Here is a 9967-nt window from a genome sequence, read left to right on the forward strand (position 1 = left end):
TTTCTCTAAACATGTTATATAAAAAAAGAATGTAAACACAAACGATTACAATTAAATACAACAATTACGAAAAAGTTAGCTTTAACATCTTCTAAACTAGCAGATAATCCAATCCATCATTTTCTGAACCTGCACGAATAAAAATGTTATTGCAGATACTTCCACAATCTCATACATTAAATTCATGATTCATAGTCATGTTTCATAGTCATGAATTGAATATGATGACAGTTTAATATGCAATCTTATTATTTTCTACTTTCACTCCTCTCATTATGAAGCCTACAATCCGGATTAACATGTCGATTGAGAGCCTACGGTCCCTCACTTAAAGCTTATTTATATGTTGTTGGAAGCCTAAGGTCCCAGCTGACCGAAAACCTAAGATTTCAGTCGCTTATTTATTAATATGTCATGTGAGCCAAAGGTCCTACTGGTAGCCATTGCCCCCTGCTACTCACCAATTTTGTTATTAAACCAGCTTAGTTACAATAGTAAAATATGCAAATTACATTCATGCGCAAACAATTAAATAAATCTGTAGCCACAATATTATGGAAATCCAATATCAATCTCCGTAAATATTTTAGAAATACTTACAGCTCTTTAGTGCAGTTCTCAGTTCATCAACTGCAATAAATACATTTATGTACACAAGGTGTTAACATCATTACTCATGAATATTAATTATATTCACATAGGTATAATCATTATTTTTCTTTGAAAAATCGTTTATATTTATTATCATGAGTGTTAAGAAACTCAATGATATCGCCTTGATTTTAATTTAAAGGAATCCGACCATTAATCGATGAGCATATATACTTATCACATACTTAATTTCAATATTTATTTTCAACAACAACACCTAAACCTTTTTTCTGCAAAAATATCAAAACCCATTCGAGGACTCATTATTAGTGCAACATAAATACACTCAATACAAGTACCCAACTCTAGATTATCATAAGCAACCAAGAGCACCTAATTTCATCATAATAGAACAATAAAAACTCACCAACCCATATTCGACCAGCACCCATAAAACCATGTTTAAGTAATTTTGAAAACTCAACCTTATCATTAGCATACTAGAAACCTCAATATTAAAACATAGACAAATCAACACGGGAAATATACAATACACGGATTCGGCCCATCAGCAGAACACCAAATACGGCTCAAACCAAAATGGGGAAGACATCTCAAAGCATCGCACTGTCGGAACACTTCATGGTCAAACACATGAAATATACCCAAAGCCATTTTAACACAAAACCATAAAATCACCCCCAAGCTTTCGGCCGAAAACAGCAACCTAAATTACCAACACCCAAAATCCAGCCATCACTTATACTTCCAAAATCCACTAAAACCAACCCAAGAACTATTACCCAACAATCAGCAAGCATAAATTACTAACACACAAGGTTTACCTATTCTGGGGATTTTCACCGTAAATCCACCGGAAAAAATGGGTTGAACGGGTCACAGGATGGATCGCCGAAAATCACACCCTTAGCTTCGCCGGCGACTCCCTATGGAAGATCAGCCTCCGGTCTTCCTCTCCCTTCAATCAGAATCTCTCAGTCTCTCTATGTTTCGGTTCCTCACATTTGGGTCTCCCGATTTCTCTCCCTCCCAATCTCTCGGTTTTCTCCCTCTCTCTCATCTCGATTTCCCCTTCTCCATCTCTCTCTGTTCCCCCTTCTCCCACGATCTTCTCTTTCTCTGAGACTCGGACGGAAAAAGGGAAAGGAAAGAGCAAGAAAGAAGAAGAAAGGTAGAGGAAAGGAGAATTGGGTGATTCTCTTTCTCGACTTACAGATCTCCCTCCCTCTCGCTTCCCTTCACATCTCACTCTCTCTGTTTCTAGAATGAACGAGAAGAAGAAAGGAAACAAAAAAAGAAAAGAAAAGGAAAGAAGCGAAATAAGAAAGGAGAAGAAAAGAGGAAAGAGCAGGAACAGTGGGCCTTAAGAGAGAGAGAGTCCAGAGAAAAAAGAGAGAGAGCCTCCCTCCTCCCGGCCAACTGTGTTTTTTTGTCTCCCTCCCAGCCTTTGGAGCTGTACAGTTTTTGTTTTCCAGTAGATCTATTGGTGGTTGATCTTCTCCTAAAGTTTTTAGGCTACGGTGGTTTATGTTTTGTCTTTGTTATTTCTTTCTTTTGGTTTTTGGCGGGAGATTCAACTCAAGAAGTCTAATTTGGGGAGTGGCTGGCTTCCTGTGTCGTCAACAGTGTACTTTGATCGATTTTTAAGTGTTTTTTTCTTGGATTTTGAAGCCAGATCTACGCACATCCATCGACTTTTGCTAGACACGCGCAACCAAGCCGCGTTCTCCGTTGTCTTCTGCCCCTACTGCCGGAAGTATTGGTCTTGTGGATCGCAAGAGCTCGGCACATGGTCCTCACCCGCCAGGGAGTCTTTGCTCTCTGACTACGCGTGAAGGCCATGCTCCACCTTTTCAGACCATGCTTGGTAGCGCCTAGGGTCTTCGGCGTCAGATCTGTTGCTGGGTGCTTCCTTTGTCTGCGCGAGTTTTACACGCGGCCCCACTTCGGCGAAGTCTGCCATTTCTCCACTGCCGGCGACTTGTATCTGAATTTTTTCTACCATTGTGTTTGTGTATTCCCCTTGTTTCTCTGGTACAATTTGTCTTTGTATTGTTTAAATTTTATTGAAATTTTTGTTGGCTAAATGCTAAATCGGCTCTCTTTCATGATGTAAGCCTTTAGGCCTTTTTAGCAATATATTTGGTAGCACATGCTACTCTGTTCATAAAAAATAATAAATAAATAAAAAAGAAAAAAGCTCGGTGAATTGCACTAAAAAGGTGTTAGATAATATATTTTTCATATAATTGTGGCCAGATATGATATGAGAATATATAGACCGTATGATTTGATTGTAATTGATTATAATCAAATTTTAATACATTCAATTCTGATTTGATTTGATATTCTTTCATATATTTTTGTACTCTCTTTATATTCCTATAAATATGGATCATTTGTATTGTAAATTCATCAAGAGAAATAAGAGTAAAATGTAGCTTTTTGAGCTTTATCATATGGACGTAAGTTATAGATCGAACCACATAAAATCTCATGTTTTTTTTTTTTTTCTATTATTTCGCTTTATTTTATTTTAGCTTTATGTTTTCTTTCAAGGTATTAGAGCTATCGGCTAACGCTAACGTTCGATCCGGTCCTATGAATTTTTATTTTCTTTTATTTAATTATCTTGTTCTTGATATACAGTACTTTTGGCAGATCTCCTCACCATATTTCTTGCAAAATTGTATTTGACAATGAAAAAAACAAAAAAAAAAAAAAAACAGTCGCTTTCTCTGTGTGTCACCTCCTTTTGTCGTTCCTGAACGTGAATACTGTTTCCTATAGTATTAAGTCGCTTAAGTGCCGAGTCTTGCGGATCGAGCATCAATTAAAGATTAATCTTTTTATTTAGTCTTAAATTCTAATTTAACACGTTCCATTTTCGGGTTTAAAATCTGGAGCGCTACAATAGATTTCAGCAACCAATAACTTGGAGGTGGTTCGTTTGTTGGTTCCTACATGGACTGTCTCCACCGTGGAGGAAAAAATCACTCATAGCAGCTTTCCTATATTTTTCTGTTTCCTATGAATGCTACAATGCTTCCCAATGCATAGGGAAACACTGTAGCATTCCCATTCATTTCTTTATTCCCAAAATATATTATATATCTCTTATTTAATTATCTTCTCTTTACTACTTTTAATTAAAGTAAATGGATATATATATATATATATAGGCAAAAATGAAGGGAAGCTATTGCTGAGTGTATTTTTTAAGAAAAAAATAATAATTTTGTTCCCTACGTATAAGTATATATAGGGAAAAATGAAGGGAAGCTGCTGTGGAGTGTTTTTGTTAGAAAAAAAAAATGATTTTGTTCCCTACGTATAAGAAAAATGATTAAAAAGTTACTGAGAATACTCTACGGCAACCAAAAGTGCCCCAACAATTATATCATGCCACTTTCAAGAAAGGAACAACACATGGTAAAGTACATATTAGATTAATGATAGTAGTCCTTCGGTTATTATCATGGACATAGAATTTTGGGAGCTTAATCTTGATTTGTGACAATTGAATGAATTTTTAAACCAAGAGGTAAAATGGGAAAGACCACTTTTACAGCTTACAGCTATGTAACAACTCCAGCTTTTAGTAGTAAGCTCTGATCATCTTTATTTTATCATAATCTTATGATTATTAGGGCGGGTTTAGTGTATAAGCCATCAGTGAACAAAAAATTGTGCTGCAAATCTACTCGTTTAAAAGATTTATGCATACAAGTTGATTTTAAGTTTTTATTATTATTATTATTATTATTATTATTATTTCGCATTAAAGATATGATATTGAATCTATATATATATATATATATATATATATATATATATATATATATATATATATATATATATATATTTTTTTTTCCATCAAATTTTGTTTCTTGAATTGATTTTACATTGTAATTCTTTTAGGAAAATAGAAACATGTATACTAATCAACATATATTATATTTCATTTCTATATAACAAATGCAACATATATAACATTCACACTACCAGCATATATATGAAAAAACTGATATTGGCATAGATGGGATAGATTTCAGTAGAAACCACATGGCATAAAACTTTATTCGCTGAAATAAAGACACTCCATAGATGCTAAAACACATAGACTTGCCACATTTGTTATTGCTGAAATCTCATAAACCACTTACAAAGTTTAATTAGGATTACAAGCTATTAATTAAGACGGGGAGGATATCACAAGCCAAACAAGATTACAAATTTCAAATGACAAGCATCCATTGCAAGTACTAAAAGCAAAGCACTCCAATATCATAAACCACTTACAAAGTTTAATTAGGATGACAAGCTATTAAGACAGGGAGGATCACAAACCAAACAAGATTACAAATTTCAAATTAAATGACATGCATCCATTGCAACTAAAAGCGAAGCACTCCAATGAAGACTAAACCACACATACTTCAAACCTTCACGAAATAAGGCCTAAGGAAACCCCAGAAAGTGAAACCCAGAACAATTAGTCCAACAACAGTTCCGCTGCCTCTCCAAAAATCACGAAAATACACACTTTTCATGGTTCCCATAGTGTTGTTCCAAGGGTTATCAAGGTAGCTTGTAATCTCTCGACACAGAGAAGAGTAACAAGATCCATCTACCACAATATCAAGGCAAAGTCTGTTAATTAAAGTCATCACAGCAGCGTTGCTCCCGATATTGTTAGCAATGACCTTTTTCTCAACAAGCAAATCCACATCTTTTTCAGTGTCGATAAGTTGGTCCAATAGCAAAACATAATTGCAAATGTAAGCTTTGAGTGGATAATGACACTGCTCCAGGGCCATGAGGTTTCGGAGAAGACATTCAGTATTGTCGAAAATCTTAAGGGGTGGAATTTCCAAGATACATTGCATACGCTCCAAGTGCGGAAAGCATTTCAAGCATGGTAAGCAAGCCAAGAGCCATGACAAATTGAAGCATGGACAGTGTTTCAAGCAATCATTCCCGGAGAATGTTATGTCAAGTAAGCATCTCTCCTTAACTGGTTTGAATTTCAATCCTGCCTCATCAAGCTTTGTGGCACAATTTAGATCACGCAGATTTTCTCCATGATTCAACTGATCTGGTACTGAACAAAAGAAATATCTTAGCAAATCTATGAAATGGTTTACTTCCTCACCGACTGCAGACTGTTTCTTTATATCATATTGGCGTCCAAAGTAATTGCGGGAAAGCTTGACAAATGGAGCATCCTGTTTCATGAGGTCCTTTTTGTGTTCCTCAACTTGCTTGCCTTCTTCGTAATGGTTGCAACTGGAAGAGTCATTTTTGGCGAACATATATAATTTCTCAAGAATAAAAAAAGGAAGTTGATTCTCAAGTAATAACAAGTCACGTCGTATACCAATTTCCAACCAGGGTTTCTTTACTATGTAATCATTTTCATGATTTTCATCAATCCTCAAGAAGAGCTCAATTATAAAGATGGCATCCAATAGAATCATTTTCACAAAATCCTTACTGTTGAGCCTACAGTCTTCTGAATAGCAATGACGAATTTTTACTTCATTTTCTTTAATAATCTTTCGAAGATCCTCCTGGCTCTTCCCGGTCCGATCAGAGAAAGCCATCAAATATCTCAGTTTGTGCATCTTCATGTTCGTGTCCTTCAATTCATTTCCACGGTGATGAAAGGGTCCTATTGAAACGAGCTGAGGGGTATAGGATTCTTTCTTTACCTTGCGCAGTCTCTTGGGAACCCTGTAGATACAGCATTCCGGCCACTCCGCAGGGGGAATAATGTTAATGACAAAGTCCTCGCATTCAGCTTCTTTTCCAATGGAAATTATGGAATCACTAGACGCCATCGTTTCCATATCCCTTAACCTTGTTTTCCTAGTGACAAATAAGCAACAACAAGCGGCAATACAAAACAATCCAATCAGCTACGTACATATAGCTTATTGCAATAGGCAGTAATATTATCATTGATTTTGTATGGTACATGTCAGGCCCCCACCCCATATACTTCAGTAGTTCTTATTATCTTTCTCTTTTCTTTTTCTTTTTCTTTTTTTTTTTTTTTTTTTTTTGGAAAAGGCTCTTGTTCAGAGTATGAAATTTAATTACAACATTGCAAGAGGTTTCGTAAATATCTTTTTTCTCATCATTAATATTGATGACACAACTATACAATCAAGCAAGTGATTCCTATAAGAAATTACAATCATTGAAAGCACAACCACTGGATACCAAGATCCTTCAATCTTGATCTTATAAGTTTGTATCTCTAGCTCTATTTATATAGTCATACATTAATTTTAATACTCAATCCTTAGCAATTTGTTATAAACTGAAAATAACAAATTGTATATTTTAAGAGTCTTCATATATCACGATTTAATTTTCAAAAAGAATTAGGTGTTACATTAATTCATTGCTATTTAATAGTATTATTATAATTATAAATATCTCTGTACGTATCTGTACTAATGTTGTACGTATACAATGTCTACCAAACATGTTCATAAAATATTAAAATTGGAGGTGTATATATGTGTGCGTATAATTAATGAGGTAATAAAACAAAAAGTATATATAGTTATTTCTAAAACAAAAAGTATGGTTATTTTTATTTCAAATAATTTGGAAAAGGCTCAAAATCACTAATAGTTAAAGGCATCTCTTCCTTTTTAAAATGATTCTGACATTTTCTTTTTAATGTCTTTCTTTAAATAATATGTTAACAGAGAGAGAACCCTAGTTTTAGGTCCTCACATGCAGTTATTTCTCCATCAGTTTCCTCATTTTCTCTTTATTCATCCTATTAATTATCAGGGTACAAATTTTGAGTTAACTCTAACTCCATAATATTATAGCTCTCATTTAAATTAAATATTTGAAGTGTTCAAACTATTTATTAAGATGTCCAACGGAGTATGATCGAACACAATTAAATTATTAAAAGGGAAAAATACAAATATCATCTCTGGACTTTGATATGCATGGGTATTAAGTTTAGTCCCTACACTTTCAATTTCAGAGGATTCATGGCATATTTGGAGTAAAAAATAAATTTTTTAAGATCAAATATCCATTTTTAAAAAAGAGATCTAAAAGTTTTCGTCTCAAATTGCTACTTGGCCAAGTTCAAATAACTTACAACGTACGTTAACATTTAAAAGATAAGATTAATGAGAGATTTGTCACTCGTTTAGGTAGCTGAGAAAATTACAAGTAAATTCCACTCATAGAAATAATAATATGATCAAATCAATATTAATAAAAATATGAAAATAAGAGAAATTAAAGAAGTGTCCTTCAATTTTTTTTTATATCTGAAACAATTTAAAATATTTTGTAATTACCAATTAAATGATGAATATGTGATATCTTGGATACTAAAGGCTATGCTTGTTAAAGATTTTGAAAACTGGCCATGGTTTTTATTGTGATAGAAAGTTGAGAATTGTTTCTGGTAGGTCCATATTTAAAAAATGATATATATGGGGTTCACTTAAGATATTTGTTTAACAAATTAACTTTTGAAAAGTGTTTCAAGTTTCTAAATAAACATGCACTAAACGTCCAATACTAGTTTATTTTTTCAAGTGCGGAGGTTAACTTTATTACTCAAAAAAAAAAAAAAAAAGAGTGGGCGCACCTAGTCATGTCGGGTGAGTAATGCTTTATACTCTACTCATATTTCATTGAGCTGATGTGGCAATACTCATCGGTCCTTGAATCAATCTTTATTAAAAAAAAAAAAAAAATTGATAGGCACTGTCATATTAATGCAATGAATTATTCCATATTAGGGTGGTTGCACACCCATTCCTATATGGTTAGGGAAGACAATGCTTGTATTCATGAGCTGTTGGGGTGACCTACAACCATCTAATCTTTTTGGAGTAACAACGAATATTTAGAAACCCACTGGTGCAAGTTAGATTCCTAACCTTTGGGCAAAATTGAATTTGTTGCTAAAAGTGATCATATTAATTTTATAATGTTAAATGAAGGAGTAAAGTGTTAAATGAATTTTCGACAACTATATCAAGAATAAGAAAAATGATGGGGAAATGAAGGAGTAAAGAACCTGCAAATTTTGCTTAAAAGTCTGCTTGAACGATTGGGAGCACCTCCTAAATGCCTCCTGATAACAGATCTCTCACTTTCGAACGATATAATATCTCCTCTCTTCTTGCACTCCTACTTATACTATGTTCTCTGTCTTAAAGATAAACAAGTACAAAACACGTTATACTTTCTATATCTTCATTCTCACAAAATCTCACTTAAAATATATATATATATATATATATATATATATATATATATATATATATATATATATATATATATATATATATATATATATATATTCCTTCTTTTGAGTAAAAGTTACAATTGATTTCCAACAGTAAAAAACAGAAATTATGAAAGCTTTACAAATATTACATAGTGAATTAGCAATAATCTTATGCTTCTTGATCTCTATTTCTTTCTCATTAATTCTTCGGGAAAACCAACTAGGGTGGTGATTCAATTGTGGCTATTCCTATCATGGGATTTGAACTCATAACCCTAATGTGTATCATCTAGGCCCCTCTCGTGCAGCTTCTAGTGCGTTGATGTTATTATGGTCACATGTGTTGAAGTAGAATAGCCACAATTAATCTTTCCTATCTGCCCTTGGGAATAGCTTTATTGGGGGAAAATCTAACTATTCTTTGGCATCTTTAGTTTCACTGTATTCCTTGTAGCAGTACCTTGTTCTAAAAAGCAAAAAACTATAATTACCAAATAGGAGCAAAACAATCTTATTCCAAGATGATAGGATTTTAATTTTGAGAAAAATATACATATCCCCCTCAAACTACCACTCAATTGTCAATGTCCTTCCTAAACTACCATTTGTATCAATATCTCCCCCCTAAGACCAACAAAAAGACAAAAATAACCATGAATTTTTTTTTTCAATAAGACAAAAATGTCCTTATAAATTTGAGAAAAAAACTAAAACTAAAACTAAAAAATAAAAAAATAATAATTTTTTAAAAAACAAATTAAAAAAAATTAAATTTATGATTTTGTGAGAACGACGATATTAAAAGAATAACGTCTTATGTGCTTGTTATTTTTGAAAGAGAGAGTTTGTAAATTGTGAGAATGACGATATTAACTTCTAGATTGGAAATGTTTTCGATTTTGTGAGAATGATGATATTGAAAGCATAATGTGTTCTGTGCTTGTTATTTTTTAAGAAAGAGTTTGTGAATTGTAAGAATGACAATATTAAATTCTAGCTTTAAAATGTTTTTGATTTTGTGAGAATTACGATATTAAAAGCATAAAGTATTTGGTGATTGTTATCTTT

The 9967-nt window shown here is 33.1% G+C and overlaps 1 protein-coding gene across 1 annotated transcript; it reads right to left on the reverse strand.

Moving 5' to 3' along the window:
* Positions 1-4803: 4803 nt before the first annotated feature.
* LOC133878771 (UPF0481 protein At3g47200-like) lies at positions 4804-8749 on the reverse strand. The gene is made up of 2 exons (XM_062317302.1): positions 8687-8749; positions 4804-6483 (listed from the first exon to the last, which is right to left on the reverse strand). The coding sequence occupies exon 2, from the start codon at positions 6462-6464 to the stop codon at positions 5052-5054; it is 1413 nt and encodes a 470-aa protein (XP_062173286.1). The 5' UTR covers positions 6465-6483; positions 8687-8749; the 3' UTR covers positions 4804-5051.
* Positions 8750-9967: the final 1218 nt, after the last annotated feature.

Source organism: Alnus glutinosa, chromosome 10 (assembly GCF_958979055.1).
Source record: "Alnus glutinosa chromosome 10, dhAlnGlut1.1, whole genome shotgun sequence".
NCBI lineage: Eukaryota > Viridiplantae > Streptophyta > Magnoliopsida > Fagales > Betulaceae > Alnus > Alnus glutinosa.